The 17,921-nt window shown below is 40.1% G+C and overlaps 1 protein-coding gene across 2 annotated transcripts in view; it reads right to left on the bottom strand.

Moving 5' to 3' along the window:
- Positions 1-213: 213 nt before the first annotated feature.
- TAF2 (TATA-box binding protein associated factor 2) overlaps positions 214-17,921 on the bottom strand; it is an 81,493-nt gene continuing 63,785 nt past the window's right edge. For both annotated transcript variants that reach the window (XM_063451108.1, XM_063451109.1), the window contains 5 exons: positions 16,685-16,794; positions 9,035-9,264; positions 7,029-7,184; positions 3,496-3,586; positions 214-1,335 (listed from right to left, as the gene is read on the bottom strand). In XM_063451108.1, coding sequence (XP_063307178.1) covers positions 1,070-1,335; positions 3,496-3,586; positions 7,029-7,184; positions 9,035-9,264; positions 16,685-16,794 — 853 coding nt within the window. In that variant the 3' untranslated portion in view covers positions 214-1,069. The remainder of the gene's footprint in view (positions 1,336-3,495; positions 3,587-7,028; positions 7,185-9,034; positions 9,265-16,684; positions 16,795-17,921) is intronic.

The raw sequence follows: 17,921 nt of genomic DNA, 5'->3' as shown, positions 1-17,921 counted from the left end.
CCCCTATGCCGTTAAAGCCTTCCTTTTGTAGAATGGCTGAGCACCCACTTCGTCAGGAAAGGGATAAGATATACTGGACACCATTATCATCTGGATAACTATTTTGTATATCGTGTCCTATATGAATATAAGAAGTCTGGTTAAAGCAATAGGAGATTAAGGTTATGGATTTTTTCTCACCTAAAAAAAGAAAAGGACACAGAGAAAAAAAGATTTTGAATTAAGATAAGAGTTGTTTTTAATTTACATAGCATATTAATCATAAATAAGGAATTAATGGCGCACTGTGCTGCACTAGTTACCCCCTATGCTAATACAAAAATAGCTTTCATCTACAACTGGCCCTTTATGAACATAATAAAAACACAATTGTAAGCTCTTCTTGTAAATTGACTCCAAGATTGTGCACGTAACATTAAATCCCATCAGTAAAGACAGCACTCAGATATGATGCTATCTCGTATGTACAGCTATGAAACCTTTTCTTTTTTTTTCACATTTCACAGCTTTGAGTTGAAAAGATGTTTCACACACAATGCTCCTTAAAAGCATTAAATGTATGGATTATTGCATTTTGTTGGTTTGTTTCAGTGGTTGCAGGATGGAACTGGATTTTTCTAGTGAAATACTGCTTTGTTATTAACAGGGAAAAAGAACCTCACATTAAAACATCTATTCTAAAAAAAATTGTCCATAAGATGCCAAAAGTGAAAGGAATTTGGAGTAGAAAGAAAAAAAAAAAATTATATACAGATTTTATTTGAGAGGGATGAAGAAGTGTTAGATGGAGGTGTGGTGGAAAAAAAAATAGTTAACCTTTCACTGGCAAAGTCTGTGTTCTCCCGAGGACGAAAATAATGGCTTAACATTGGCAGTTTTGCTGGAAACCCTAAGATTTTTTTTTTTTCTTGTTGCCTGACCTTAATAGAGCTTTCGTCATTAAAACTTATTGATGGCAGAAGTGGAGAACCACCTTTTCAAATCGCTCATATTGGTAAGCCCATACCACAGAAACGTTACACGGCTAGAGTAGCCAGGGTGTTCTTCAAAGCTCACTGAAGCACCATGTTCAGTCTGAAAGTGAGGGGGAACGGATTGAGCGTCCACTGGCAGGGCTGTTTGAGAATGGAAGTGGTTCTCGCTCTTTGTCTTTGCTTTCATGCTTGTGTTTATGCTTGTGTTTGTGCTTGTGCTTCTTCTTCTTTTTCTTGTGATCGTGGTGATGGTGATGATGGTGATCACTGTGTTTAGACATGCTGGATTCTTTGATAGAAGATGACAGAGGCGTTGCGGGCACAGAAAGAAGGTGCATGTCCAAAGATGCCTGTTCTCTTCCTACGGAAAAAAGAAAACGTTAGAATTTAGGGTGCATCTGGATTTGTTAGAGATTCCAGAGTAAGGTCATCCTGAAATCGGAGAGATTATTGCTGTGGCAATTTACTAAGCAGTGCATTTTATTTTACATTTAGATAATTGAAAATGCAGTCTTAGAGACATTGAGAATGATGAAATGTATCAACCCATAGATCCACTCTAATAACTAAACCTTGTCCAATGCTCTGCAATTTGTAATGTAAAAAGTACACTATAGGTCAGGTTAAAATGATCTATAATGAATTAGGGTATTATGAATAAGTGGCACATTTGTGATTTCAAGAATAGGGATTTCAACATTGGATTTAGGTATGCAGAACAATAGAATGGGATAAGTAGAGCATTGTTAGGGAGTTTGAGCTACTATATTAGAGACAGAGGTAAATTAATGCACTATGCCAGTGAGATAACTAAGCAGGTCTTCAACTGCAGTTGCTCAGTCATATACTCAACCCCTGGCAAGGCAAACCGATTGCATTTTTTTTTTTTACCTGTGGAGTCTATGGGAAAGATTGATTCGGAATTGATTTGTTCTGGTATTGATTAACAGGAATTCAATCAAATTGCTTTTGCACAAGTTTAACATAAACTAAACAGCACAATGCATGATTTGTAATTGCAGGAGACAGGATAGAATGGCATCCAGGGGGACCTCACCAAAGCAGAGTCTGCAATACTGCTCTGTCAGTCCTCAAAGTAAAGCTACACCTCAAAATGAAAATACAGATACTGCAAGTCTCAATAACTCAACCATCCTTTGTGTGGATGATCTATATTGCCTTATAACATTGTAACTAAGGCTATACCTCATAAAATTAAATAAACAGAGCCAGTGCTCCCCAAAGTGCTCCACACTGGGTGAATGATGGTTGCAATGCCTTGCTTGCTATTATGTTCCTCTCTTGTGTCAAGCATAGGTTAAGCATTACAAGCAAACTCTAATTTTACAAATCTTCAGCTGGGTTAAGAGAATACCTTCTGTGTAGATCTAATATGGTGAAGAAGGTTAGTTGTAGTATGTTGTATATCAGTATGTTAACAGGTTTCCATGAGTATAGGATAAATAGTGTAAATGGCTAATGTACCAAAAGGGTGAGATCAGCGTTGAAGTAAAAAGTGTTAAGAACAGATGTGTTCCGTCATCTTTCTTTGTTGCAAAGAAGTGTCTTGTGAGACCTTTATATAACCTTCTTAGGAAGGGCCTGGAGGGGCGGGTTGTAGTGTTTTCATTTAATTAAAGAAACCAAACATTAATAAGAAGCAGGGGCTTTGACCTTCCACATCCAGATGTTGTCAATTTGTACAGAGTCTTAAGAGTTTAAAATGAACACAAAAAAAAGTAGGCCCTAAAAGCTAGGATTGTGGATTCCCCTTCATTATGCAAATTTTTTATGTCAAAATCATAAGTATATGATACATTCTGGACATGTAAAATTATAGGTTGATTTATAAAGTTCCGCAGCAGATTAAATCGGTCAAGTATCTTATATTTCTTTTTCTTAAATCTTTTTACAAATTTAATGGGAAAAATGTAATAAAGCAGCATATTACAGTCAATGCAGTAAAAAAAACAACTAATATTTCTTTGATGTGGGGCGAATCTGATGTCTAGTAATGTTTTATCCGAAAATGTAAACTAAAAAATATTTGTTACATATGAAGACTGAATCACTGATTTTTTTTAAAAACAAATACATTTGTATATATGCAGGCCCAGAGTCACGGAGACAAACCTTCCTAAACATTAAATACAAATCTGTAATTCAGTCTTGTTACACAATAAAACACTTGTGCATCCTCTCACAAACGTGACTTGCTGAAGTTGTCACAGTCTAAAGGCGAGTCCTTGAGGAAAGTCTAATAGTATATTAAATTATGTAATAAAGAAAGACATTAATCTCTGTCAAACTTAAGTGGAGTTCACTAATACACTTAACTGTTCATTTTTCGACAGCCACCTTTAGCACAACATGTGCAATGTTTTGAGTAGAAGGCCCTGAAAAGCATTTGTGTGCTGTATACTCCTTTTGTTTATTGATTTGGGATGTACCGCTGTTTTTCAAATCCATATTACCATCCAGACAAAACCTTTAAAGTGAATCGATGTAAAAACGATTATACCTGGTGTGGATGGCCGTTCAAGCATGTTCAGATGATGATATATGAAAGCTTGACTGTCATGGACAGTATCCATATCGATCTCTTCTTCTTCCTGAAAAATTGAGAGAATTTAAAATAAAACTATACAGACAGTTAAAAGGAGGAGTCCCCTACATATCAGATTTCATGCGAGATCAGAGGGGAAAAAGATAGCATTTACCCATAAACACAAAATTATCCAATGTGATGACAATCATAGACTTTAACATTGATGATGGATTTTCCTTTTTAAAGCAATACTTGAAAGGACACTCTAAACACCACTGGTACTATTGCTTATTGTAGTGGTTATGATGCAAGGAGTGTCTTGGAGGTGTCCCTTGGGCTGTGTCAAGCATTCATATTTGAACAGAGTTGGATGGATTGTGTGGACAGCAATGACAGGCTCCAAAAACCGGACTAAACCAACCATTGCTGTCCAAATTTGGACAGAAAACGCCAAATTATATTTGTAGCAGTAATGATGGGCTTTGGGTACCAGTAAAACCCATTTTTGTCAAACTGCTTGGTTTGGAGGTGTTGCATTCATCAAAATGTTAAGAAGGATCAGCACCGTCATTACTCTTGCAACCACCACTGGTATATCCTGTGGTCCCAATTACACTCTGATTTCATTTCCCCTGCTTGTGGACACTTAAGGAGTAACCATGGAACATGTGCTATGGTTGCAGTTCTGGAGAGCAGGAGAACCACCTGTAGTGGTAGAGATCTATGATGCAGAATTTATTGGTATGTGGTTATATTTGCTAGCAATTCTGCTAACATGATGGTATAGAACAGGGGTAGGCAACCTACGGCACTAGTGCCTTTGCACGGCACTTAAGGCTGCTAGAGCCAAACAGGCTCTGGCCTATGAGGAGTCCCAGTAAAACTTCAGATATCTGCTAATCCAAAAAGGTGGTGAAGGACAATCCTCAATTTATGCATTGCAGCACGTAGAGGAAGTGATCTCAGATCACTTCCTCCCAGCACTTGTGAATGGGAAACCACACAGTAGTAGAGCAGCACGCAGTTGCAGCGCCTGTCTTTGACATGTACCTGGCCGGCCTGGTCCCCACTGGAACCCAGGGAAGTCACCGACACTGCTAGATATACACAGAAATGCTGAAAAACTCTTCCCACCATACAAATAATACGGACAGCCCACACACAAACATACACACAATCCACACAAACATACACACAATCCGAACAAACGCAACACCACTATCAATCCACATACATGCACACAACCCCACATGCAGCCTCTCACATGCAATACCCCAAACAGCCCCCACACACTACCAAACACACAATGTGACATATCCATCCACACACACAATTCCACAAGCAGCCCCCATACACAGCTTACATTAATATGTATCATACACAATACCATAAACTACTCATCAACATATACAATATAATAGCTCATATACGCAGGGCCGTCTTTAACACGGGGCAAACGGGGCAGCTGCACCGTGAGCCCCGCTGGCCTCAACTATTTCTCACCCCCCGGCTGGTAATCCGCATACTAAGGAGGCCCACCAGCTGGCCCATGCACAAAGGGCCACCCGGTGAGCTTCTGTCAGCAGAGGTCTGGTCGAGCGCTGAGGCGCTTTAACAGCGTGAGTGGGCCCCTTGCTTTTCAGCAACAGGCTGGGAGGAAGGGACGGTCGTGCATCACTTCCTCCCACAAAGAGAGGAGGGTGCGGGAAAGAAGAGTATGCAGAGTGGAGGGGGGCTGGCCGAGAGAGACAGACCCCAACTCCCAACACCTTCAGCCACCAGCAGGAAAGGTAGGAAACTGGAGGGTGAGTTTTAAAGTGTAAATTTTGTGTGTGTTAGTATGCTTGTGTGTCAGTATATCTATCTGTGTGTGTGTCTGTATGTTTATGTCTGTCTGTGTGTGTCAGCATGTCTGTGTGTGTGTGTCAGCATGTCTGTGTGTGTGTGTCAGCATGTCTGTGTGTGTGTGTGTCAGCGTTGGGGTGGAGGACGTGATTGCACGCCTGGGGACGGGGGACAGGGTCCAGGGGGCCCCAAGCAAATGCTTTGCCCAGGGTCCAGTCAATATTAAAGACGGCCCTGCATATACGCACATATACAACGATACAAAGCAATTACAGTAAAAATAACAAGCAGAATACGGCAGCATACACACCTCAATTTAAAAAAAATAGGACCGCACGCTACGGGACATCACAATCCTATATCGGCACAGTGCTGCTAAAAGGTTGCCTACCTCTGGTATAGAACGTACTAAACATCTAACCTTCTCCACCCCATACGAGTAGATCTAAACAGAAGGTATTCTCTAGACCCAGCTGAAGATGTAAAACAACATGTAGAGTCACCCAGGCCACTTCAATTAATTGGCCTTGGTGCAGTGGTCTTGTCATTTTAACCATTCAAGGTAGAACATTGCCATTTTGCTAGAGGCGCTTCTGCCGAAATGAAGTAAAACTTGGACACGTGATGTTGTAACCACCACAGGAAAGTATTGATTCAATGCCTTCCTATGGGCGCATGTGCACCACAATATGGAGAACTGGATTGGACCATGCCAGAGGAGACCATGCTTCCTCCATGACAGTGTGGGAGAAGCGGTACGCAGTGCTGAGCAAGTCTCTGCACTGATAAAAGTTAAGTAAAAACCTTTTATTAACATAGAATGTGATGGCAGATAAGAACCATTCGGCCCATCTAGTCTGCCCAATGTTCTAAATACTTTCATTAGTCCCTGGCCTTATCTTATATCTAGGATAGCCTTATGCCTATCCCACGCATTCTTAAACTACCTCACTGTCTTAACCTCTACCACTTCAGCTGGAAGGCTGTTCCATGCATCCACTACCCTCTCAGTAAAGTATTACTTCCTGATATTATTTTTAAACCTTTTGCCCCTCTAATTTAAGACTATGTCCTCTTGTTGTGGTAGTTCTCCTTCTTGTTGATTCCCTTTATGTATATATTATTATCGCACTCACAGGGGGCTTTATATTTAAGACAGGGACACATGGACACTAGGAATACAGATTTGTATCCATAACGCTTAAGTGTACCTTTAACTTATTACTTAATGACAGGTACACTTTAAAAATTAAGAAATGCTAAAGAGACAATTAAAAGGCATGTATTATATACTAACAATGTTCATGTTTTTTTTTTTGTTTGTTTTTTTAAATCAAATGAACCCCCTCCCCCACCCATATTTTAAAACATAACTGATGGTACTTTCCACTTGCAAAGGAATCTTGGCTGGACACATTTTGAGAAATATGTGTAAAACAATACTTTATACAGGAAAGCAAGATGAATACAGTCGGTTCTTCTCCAAGTGCTGTATTAGTACTGCTATGAAAACCGGTTCATCACTATAAACACAAAAGCACGAGAGCCTCTAACCTTACCTGGGGCACCCATGAGAATATGTATAAATAAAACCATTAGGCCATGGCTAGAATGCAGACTTCCCTTATCCTGATAGCCAAGCTGATGCTACATTTTCTTACTCTGAATTTGAGTTTCCCTTTATTGTTGTCCTCAATCTTCTCCAGTACCTGCCCAGGCTCCAGCTGTGAGTCGAGAGCGATGTCAGCTTTCCTTTTCACACCTTGTGTTAGGGACAATGCACTCGGCACATTTTCCTTAACAATAGAGTCTTCATCCTAAATAAAAACACACGTTTTATTAACCCAGCATGTGTTTCCTCTATTTTATTATGGAGTCTTAGTGGGTAATATGAATATACTTTAGTTTCTTTGAAATTCTTCAATTTAAAAAAAAAAAAATTGATTAAAATAAGCCTAAACGCTTAACATATTAGACAGGTTTATTAATTACTGCTGGCAAGGTAGCTCAGTGGGCTAACACATCATTAGTAGAATCTGTTCAACCCTTGGGTCGAAGGTTCGCAGCAGGGTTGACTCAGCCCTTCATCCTTCAGAGATCCATAAAATGAGTACCATTAAATAGTAACAACCCCTGGATGTTGTCTAAGGTAACATCCCCAGGACATACTTGAAAACCACGTGATCTGAATCTGCCTTTCCTGGTTAAATACTTTGTTATTATTACTATTATTATTATTATTATTATGAAGCAAATTGCAGCAGGTATGCATGATATTTTATACTGGTGATCTGCAAGTCAGTCGACAATACTTAATGAAGCAATATGTGTAGTATCAATACAAAGTTCAAGTACAAAAACTCTGCAGAAAGCCTCTATATCCTCCACACTGGGGCTATAAATGTCAAACAAGTGTTTTGCTATATTATGGTGTGAAAAATCAAACAGCATACCTAATGTGTTCTTGTCTTAATCTCTGCATACTATTCCAAGAGTCGGATCGCATTTAAATCTTTGCCCAGCAGAGGCTTATGGGATATGCAGCAATTTATTTGTTACATAGGCAAGTGGAACTGTTGAATAAGCCAAAAGTAGCCTTAATGTGACCATTAGCCTACGAACTGATTTGGGAAGAGGTGGGGACTTAAATAGTGTGCATGCACACACCATTCAAACCTTTGCAGCAGGAGCTTCTTCCTCTGGCATATCAGAAAAAAGGGGGAAGTCTTACAACTGCATAATCCCCCCCCCCCCCCCAAATTTCCATACCCCTAACAAACTGTGTGCAGGAAATTAGAGTATATTGGTCCTCCAAACTGAAAAGCAATAAGTTATAGTTTTTGGTGAGCCTCTGTTAGACGATCTGCTATTTTATTATAATTCTCAATAGTTTTGAATTTAGCATGGCATATTTTGGAGATAATGCTTTCTGGTGATAGACCAACAAAGTTTTTCAGCTTATCATTGTAGTACATTTGCATCAAATGACAAAAGTATTAATCTACCATCAAGAATATATTTAGAGGCAAAAAGCGATACAATTCAAATATACAGTATGGTTTAGGCACTTGCAAGCGGAGTGGAAAACAAATATAACAACTTACAAACACCAGTACTAGAATATGATGCTATTCTCCGCTTTGTTTTAAATCTCTACATATTCTACAGTTCTTGGCATATTTCTGATCCCACCAATAGCTGGTGTCACCTACGGTGAAGGTGACTATCATAAGAGGAAGAATGTATATGTACACATGCATGTTACCAGCATGAATTTCAATGCTGGAAGGTTCAAATATAAACAGAATAAAACATAAAACCAAAGTCTGTGAATGCAGTGGTTACTTATTTTTTAGAGTATACGTTAATCAGCCACAACATTGCTTGTATTGCGGGCATTAATAAAAATATTTTTATTTAAAGGTCAAGTTCTCTATTAAAACAAGCAGTTTAGTATGCTGTAGTTTCCCGTAAAATGAGACGTGTTTACCATTAGTACGATACAAGCTGGCAGTGTTTTCAAGCAAGTCACCAGAGGCGAACCTGAAAAGCTTATTTACATCACAGCAGCTGCCCCTTTCTCAACGCATAGAACGTACACGATCACTTCCATAACACTGCCAATATTGTGGATTATTTCAGGTTATAAAGATTGTATTAATCTTACATTGCTTGGAAATCCTGTGACTTGCCCGTGCATGTTGGCACTTGGCACGGACTCCAGGTTACTTGTTATGGGCTCTGGGATGATGGTAGGATTGAGAACAGCTTTCTTTTCCTTCAGATTAAGAACTAATCCAAGTTCTGGCAAAGGCAGACATGAGGGTCTGCTGAGACCAAAGAGTATGTGATATAGGTCTACTGCCCCGCATCGTAATCTCCAATCATGTGAGGTGCCTGAAATGGAACATTCAAATGGTTAGTTTGGACATGATGTTCACGGTTTACTGCTCAAAGTGTACCATTTCGTTGATGGCAAATACATCTTAAGGAGATGTGCTATCACTCCTCTTTTTACTAATCCTATACATTGGTGTAGGATATTTGCTTACATACGTAAATAAGTAAATCTCTTCAGCAACACAGAGGCAAAGTTCCAACATATTGAGGTTCTCAAAGAGGAAAATGAAACTAATAAAATGCTCTTTTGCATTGTAAGCCTAAATTATTACACAAGTAAGCAAAGCACATGGACAGCTTAAAGGGAAATGTTATATCATAGGTAATTTCTACACTTATACAAAAATAATGTTAGAGAAAAAGTTAGAGAAGCCTAAAAAAAACACAACTAGAACCTCAAGCAGAGCGATGACTGTGTTCTCCAGATGTCTTTGCCACACTAAACCTAATCCGACAAGGAAAGAAGACCTGTCCAAGTTGCAGATACATAGTCTAGTATTCCACACAATGTGAAAATGGGATCTGAGATAGCTGTAACTCCCTTAATAATCTTTATACACTTTTTACTTTCCTACTAGCATCTCTTTGAAGGACATTGAAGAATAAGAAGGTGCTGCTTTTAACTGAACACTATAGTGTTAGGAATACAAATCTTTTTTTTAAATGTATTTTTTCCAGTGTCGAGGATCTCTTGGCGCTGCTTACCTCTCTGCCACCTGTGACGTCACGGAGCAGGCATGGCCTCCTCCGCCAAACTCCAATCCAATGCTTCTCATAAAGGAGCATTGGGGATCTAATGCACATTCACAGCCAGCGCAGTGCTTACACTCACACTGACCCAGAGGACAGCACTGAATCAATGCTTATCTATGGGGTTTTCACGTCACTAGCACCGGGTCCGCTTCACTTTCCTATTTGGCAACACATTATAAGCATCGGGTCCTGAATTAAGGACTTAAATACAATACATCATCATCCTGATTAAAATCGTCCGTTTTTAAAAACAAAATTATATGTGGACAAATTGTGCAGGGGAGAACACAAAAAGGGAGACGCTACACAGGGGTAGGCAACCGTCGGCACTCCAGAAGGTGTATATTACAACTCCCATAATTATCTTACAGCCATGGTACTGGTAAAGCATCAAGGGAGATGTGGTTCAAAACATCTGGAGTGCCTCAAGCAGAGCGGTAATGGCTGTTCTCAAGTTGTCTTTGCCACATTCAACCTAGTCCCAAGGAAAGAAGACCCGTCCAAATGGACAGTCACAGAATCTGAAAGGTATGATAAATAACTGCTAAACAGGTGGCAGATACATAGTCTAGTATTCCACACTAGTATGCCTATTCCTGTGTAGCACGTGTTGGGCCTTGCAAGGCATGGGGACGTGCTACACAATGTCACACTTCTATCTTTGGGAAATCAGAGAATGGCGCAAGGAACAATTCGGTCAGTCCATGTATGTTGTGATATTAATGTGATCCTTTGGCAGTTTACACGGGGAACTGTACTTACCATTATATGGAAATGTAAAAGCTGGTTCCCCTCGGAATACATAAAAGCATGTCTAAACCTATCTGCCAATTTTAAATTTTGCGTAGCAAAAAAAATGATATTTCATTAGAATGCTCTGTAAGCACTGAGGCTTTAACGTCTACAATAATTCACCAACAAAACATTAAACATGAAATGCTCCCTGGAGAGAGCTCCTCTATACAGAATCATTTTTAATGTTTGTGTCCATTTGGATTCAACAATAAATGTTTTAATGGTTTCTACTAGTGCGTGAAGTGTGTCAAGATCTGAACATAATCCAGACATGGTGTACTTTTATACCGGAACCAGATAGGATAAACAACATGAATTCTGTATTTTGGAGAGGACTCGAGAACTCTGGGAAAGAGTCAATCCTCAGGGTCCGTTTTTTTTGTTAACATCTGGCAGTCTTCAGAGCTTGGCAAGCAGCCTCTGTGTTCACCCCACACCCCCCAGAGCGCAATGAAAACTGATTGGAAAAAAATAAATTAAATAAAAAAAAATAAAAACTCAGAGCAGAAAAAGCACAATAGAATCCTTGTTCATACGTACACAACAGTCTGTTGCTTTAGAGACATAAATCATTTGCATTTTGTTTCTCTAGCCCTACATTTGTAAACCACACCAGTTAACCATTGAAGTGCAGTAGAGTGAGCTATAGGATTTGCACTCATTTAACTCCGAATGTAAAAAACAAAAAACACAACAACAAATTATGTAGTATTGTCTTCTTGGGTTAGATCTGCAGAAAAGAATATTGGATGTAAGCAATAGTAACTTGATTAGAAAAGTAAAAACATTAGGCAAAAAATAAACCACGTGTAGAGCTTAGGCAAACGTAAAAAAATAATAATACATCTCTTCATTTTTTTTTTTTTTTATATTATTGTTATCGATCAATAAAAATTCGGTAGGAAATATTTGTCCAATGAACAGACAGAAAATTTATTCTGGGAGCTCTGTTGAGAGCATAGCAGTTTTTGCATTATTCTACAGTTATTCACTGCAAGAGACTGAATTAACCTCTTCCATATTATGGGGGTGGGGGGGGGGGGGTGAAAAGCTAATAGGGAGTATTGCTACCACCTTCAATATATCTAGCTTTATTTTGGAGAATGTGACACCGACCAAGCTGTGAATCATGCAATTACAAAGAAGAGGTGGCGGAGGACCAAGGTCAAGAGATCATCTTATTGAGGAGTACACCAACAGGCATACTCTAGCACAGTTGTCTCTTGAGGAACAGAGACACCTGCATTAGCATTTAGTTAGAACATATCAAGGTGCTACTAAAAGATCATCACCACATCAGTGTTCATTTTGTCGACTAACAATTCTAGTCGACTAAGATTTTTGTGATTTAGTCGACTAACACAAACAATTCAGATGACTACAATAAGACTAAAACGGCATTTTAGTCAATAGACTATGACTAAAACTAAATTGAAATCTAGTTTTAGTCATAGTTCGCCAAAATTAACACTGCACAGAGGGGCTGTGGAACGGGCAAAAGAGACAGACCAGGGCTTGGGAGAGAGACATCTAGAGGGGCTAAGGAAGGGGCAAAACAGACAGCTAGAGGCTGTCAACTAAAGTCAACTAAAACTAGACTAAAACAAAAACAATTCAGATGACTAAAATACGACTAAAACTAAAATGGCTTTTTAGTAAAGACTATGACTAAAACCAAATAGAAATGTGCCACCAAAATTAACACTGCACCACATCTGCAAGGATGACTTGTGCGAAATACAGAGTGGACGAAAGGTAAACAAGCGATAGTAGATGAGAAAAGAAGCAGACATAGTGTAATCCATGCAGCGAGACATAGCAAACCGGCACAGGAGACACAATGATTTTCATAATGACAAACATTGTAGGAACAATTTAAAGTAGAATAATGTATACAATAATAAGCGAGCCCGTTTAATGCACTCTTTAGAGTAGAGAATGTGTACGAGCTGGGATGTAATACTTCTGTTCGCCGACATTGCATTACATATTCATAGGGTACATGTGTAGTGAATGTTATTTCTCAATAACACAGACAAGTCTTTCTTGGATTAAAATGGTTATTGTAGCCGGAAAACCTGGCAGAAAAAGGCTTGAAATCACAATGAGGTAGGTTGCTTGGTTATACTGATGGATTTGTAAGTTGTTAGCGGCGACAATATGATATGGGGGTAGAACACCCCTGCTAATCTGGCCAGGAAAGGTAATCTCCTAAATGCATGTTAGGCTGAAGTAAAAAAAACACAACAAAAAAAAAACAACGAATGTAATTCTTTATCTGCTGTCTGGCACCAAAGAAAGATTATTTAGTTTATTTTTACAGTTAATTTTCCAATTATAAATAACTTTTGAAATAAAGCATTTACTTTAAAAGATAATAAGATTTGTATTCACTCTTTCAGCCTGCATTAAAATTCAAAGCGGCAAAATCACTATGGTTTTTATAGTGATTACGGTGCAATGCCTCTGGTTTCTGTCAAGTCTACTTTTCCATTGTTTGGCAAATCCACAGATTCTTCCTACACCCCTGTACTTACAGTGTCTCAATGCATGTGAATTAACAATGTAGGTCTATACTGTAATTGTCTTATCCAGGGAAGACGTGGGCTATTGCTGTCAAAATATTGTGAAATGACAAATAGGTAATCAAGGGTTTTATTTTGCCTTTGGTACACGTTTCAGTAGTCACATTAATATTCATGGTAAAAGAAAACGAAAGGGCAAGTAGATTAAACTAAAATGGGGTTACAAAAGGACAACCGTTAGACTTTCCTTCCACTTGGGCAGCTTTGGGAAACATTACGACACAAAAAGTGATTTTCCTCTGGAACTTGAGAATTACCTCATAGCCACCAGCTGTGATTATTAGCTCAAATATCAAACACTAAATTAGTGCCCAGGTGCCATCCTGCTAATGGTATATCCGTTGACAGCCCTTGTATGTAAACTCAAAAGGAACCATAGATGTGAAAGTTTTAACACAGCAATGGTTTGTTATAAACAGGCTTCTGTTATATTAACAACCACTATAACTTGCCAGATTGATCATAAGGAATGAGAACTTAACAGTATTTGGGGGATGTGCAGAGAAGTTTAAATAAAATTGAAATGTTTAAAAAGTGGTAAACAGGAATACAAAGCTTCTTACTTATTTTCCATGTTGTGAGAAAAGTAGAAACAATAAGCCAAACTCAGATCTTTAAACATAAGGAAAGTACATTTAATCTAGTGATGGCTGTTGATATGTAGCACATTTTTTTTTTTATTACTCCATGGCTTTAATTTGTTTGATATGATCCCATATGACATTAAGATCACCTCTTTCATATATATCGAATGTTATGCATTTTCAGAACGTTATCAGAGAAATAAAATCTATGGCAACTATAATGTTAAAGTTTCTAGATTGAATATTTATTACTGCAAGTACAGCATTACACAAAAGAAAAAAACAAAAACAAAACACTAAAACAAAAGCCCCTACCCACAATTGTTAGATATGAGACAAAACAAAGACCTGGAAGGAAGGGAGTGTGATCTTTTAACGGTCTCTCTGCGGAGAATACATACATTTGGCCGTCGTTCTTTAAGAAGGCTTATATCTCCTGCCACGTGGTTTACAATAAGGTTTAGGCCGCTCTTTACATGAAGGGTTTAAATATCCCCTTCACACATCTTGACAGGAGCTTGGGCAGAATAAAATTGTCCAGGCTCCCTGAAAGAGGCCCCAGCGGATAATTAACCTTGTAGTCTGTGTGTGGTATCCCCTGGGATTCATAAACTGTGGTTAAATGCATATGTTGATCTCCATGCTCTTTTTCCTCAATGAACTGCTTCAGAAACAAGTGTTTACACTGTATCCTAGCTTTGACCATTTACTAACGCAGACCAGCAATTCTTCCCGCTTTGCAGTCAAACTCAAGAGTGTGAGCAAAATAAAAACCAAAAACAAAAAAACTGCTACGGTTGAATTACTTTAGCTTTACTTTCAATCCTCACCACTGATTTAGCTGCTATAATGCTGGGATAAAACGAGGGCAATGTTGGCAAGCTACTCTTTGTATCATGATCACATAATTGATTTGAAATAGCCATGGTGCTTGGATACTGTATGCGCACAGTTTCATCAACAAATGCTGCCCATACAAAGTTATCTAATATTACCGTAGGAGGTGTAATGCCACCACCAATAATGTCATTAGCAGCTCGGTACAAGAATTCCAGGCTGCTAATGTCAATTCCAGGCATAAAAGGCATCTTCCATCACCAAGCTTGGCATGTTGGTAAGGGATGACCAATGGCTGCACAAATCCCCCTCCGTGCAGTCCTGAGACCTCTCGACCATCCTGAGTCCAGTGAAATTACATCACAGGAGAAGGATCAGGCTGCAGGAAGAACTGGTCTAGGCGCAGGGTCACAGGTGAGTTTATTGATTAAATGTTTTTAATTTTATTTTAAAGGGGAGCCCATACAAGCAAGGCTTACTCCATCCAATAATAGTGTTTTATTAAAACCTTTAAGTAATGAATGTCGGGATGTTCTATAAATTGGTCCAGTACATTTAGAGCACAAAGTAAATTGGGTTCTAAAAACATTTCGAACTAAACACATCATCACATGTATTATGAGAGATAACGCTTGTCAGGGGAGGGCTTCCAGCCTTAGGCCTGGGGGGAAATCCAGTCAAGTGGCCCATTGTACCACCAAATCAGCGCACCATCCATGCCCACCTTTTCCTGATTTAATAACGGATATTGATGTTATGAAGCAAGGCAAATATGATACAATGTGGTTTATGTGGGGGTGATGGTGTGAAGCAGGGTATTGTTGTGGGGGGATGGTAATGGTGTGAGGGATGGGGGTGTTGGTAGGAGGGGGGATGTTGGTGTGGGGTAGGGGTGTTGGTGTGAGGGAAGGGGGGGTGATGATGTGAAGGAGGTGGGGTGATGATGTGAGAGAGGGGGTGACTAAATAATGGGGAGGGGAGGTGATGGTGAGAGGGAGGGGGTGAATAATGCGTGGGAGGGGAGGTGATGGTGAGAGGGGGGGTACTAATTCGTGGGAGAGGAGGTGATGGTGAGGGGGGGGGGTTAATAATGTGTGGGAGGGGGACTACATACCTTCTGTCATTCACTGGTGGTCCAGTGGAAACAGATTGTGCTGCTATTTTGTCCTTTTGTTAGGATATTTAATATTTGCAATTTGTTTTTATTATTGGGTCCCTGAGGAAGTCTTCTGTTAGACGAAACATGTTGGACCATATTTGTTTTTTACCTTTTATACTTATGAAATAAAGCATATTATTTTTACCATTTCCCGAGTTCGGACTTCCATATTGTGGCATCACCACCAACCAGTTGAGAGGGAATTCTGGATATACCCCCCAAACATCTAAGGGAAGGCACCCCAAGGCGATCCTATTATCTACATCTTGTGAGTTCTACTTATATTGGTGCAGTTCTATTGTTTATTTTTTTAATTTTAGTATTACACTATTGTATTGTGTTTTTTCAGCTATACTCCTCTGCCATTTATATACATAAAATGCTCTGATTGGCCAGATCTCACGAGACACACTGTGGAGCTGCATACCAGCGGCTACGGGTGCTCTCAGGCAGCCTGCAGGGGCCTCGCACCTGGCGGCATACTGAACAAGCCGCCGGGCCCCCTCCTGGTGTCAGGTCCTCGGTCACTGACCTCCGTCCCTGCCGCTTGTTTATCACCTTCTTAATGTAGCTAATGTCAAGTGTGTCTTCAATCTATGACAAAATTTCCAAGAACTCACTGCAACAGCATTCTTAACATCAACATCACTGTCTAACAACAGTTAAAGGAAGAGAACTTGCACAAATTGCTGAAATAGGTCTACCTGAATTCATAAGCTTCCAGAGCTGGTCCACAAGAGCTTCATTACACAAAGGAGACTCCATGCTCTTTGTAAATGGGGGGTTCTTTGACAACATGTAAAAAATCTTGTGCCTGAAAAAGACAGAAAACAAACGTTTAGTCATTGAGAACATGTATTGCAGTTTCTCAGTGGCTGACAAGATATTTATACTGGAATTAAAAATGATAGTTAGGAACAACATCAACAGCAATAATAGAAACAAAAGGTCACAATGATTATTGCAACAGAAAAATAAGTACAGCCAACCAAGTGAATAATAATTTGCTAAAGATAAACAGACACATATAAATCTAACCAAAAAGAACATAAAATGTAACTAAACCAATGCCATTAAAGGAACATAGACTTGGTACCCCATTCGGTAAGTAGTCAAACCATTCTAAAATACAGGTCGTCCTAAACATAGAGAAGAATAAGTTAAAGAGCTCTGTTTCTCCCCTGTTTATGTTCAGAAGCTCTAGCCAACATGGCAATGTGCACAAAGGTTATTATTCTGATTTAAAAAATGTCAGCATTTCAACTATTCAAGACTTGTATAATAAATGGTCAGTTGGTATAAGTCAGTGATGGCGAACCTGTGGCACGCGTGCCACAGGTGGCACGCCGGGCCCTCTCTGTGGGCACGCGGCCATAGGTTCACCATCAATGCAGAGTAGGCACCTGCCTGCCCAAAACGGCAGGCGCCTACTCTGCTTCCGTGTCGGGAGGCAGGGGGAGGGATCTGTGAAGCAGCTCCCCTGTCCTCCCGCACAATGCTGTGTGGAGCGTTGCCGCGCGTTACCATGGCAATGCTCCACACAGCATCGCGCGGGAGGACAGGGGAGCTGCTTCACAGATCCCTCCCCCTGCAGTGCTTACCACCACCGGACCACCAGGGATGGCTGTGTTCCCACCCCCCCCCCCCTACTTCATTAAAGGTAAGAAGGAGGGAGGGGGGGATACTAACACACAGCACCCCTACCCCCCAGAAGTACCCTTACCCCCCAGAAGTACCCCTATCCCCAGCAGTACCCGTAACCCCCAGCATTACCCCTAACCCCCAGCATTACCCCTAACCCCCGCAGCACCCCTACCCACACACAGTACCCCTACCCCCCAGCAGTACCCCTACCCCCCACAGCAGTACCCCTAACCCCCACAGCAGTACCCCTACCCCCCACGGCACCCCTACCCCCACAGCACCCCTAACCCCCAGCAG

This window comes from Pelobates fuscus, chromosome 4 (assembly GCF_036172605.1).
Source record: "Pelobates fuscus isolate aPelFus1 chromosome 4, aPelFus1.pri, whole genome shotgun sequence".
In the NCBI taxonomy this organism is placed as follows: Eukaryota; Metazoa; Chordata; class Amphibia; order Anura; family Pelobatidae; genus Pelobates; species Pelobates fuscus.
This window is presented reverse-complemented; position numbering and strand designations above follow the sequence as displayed.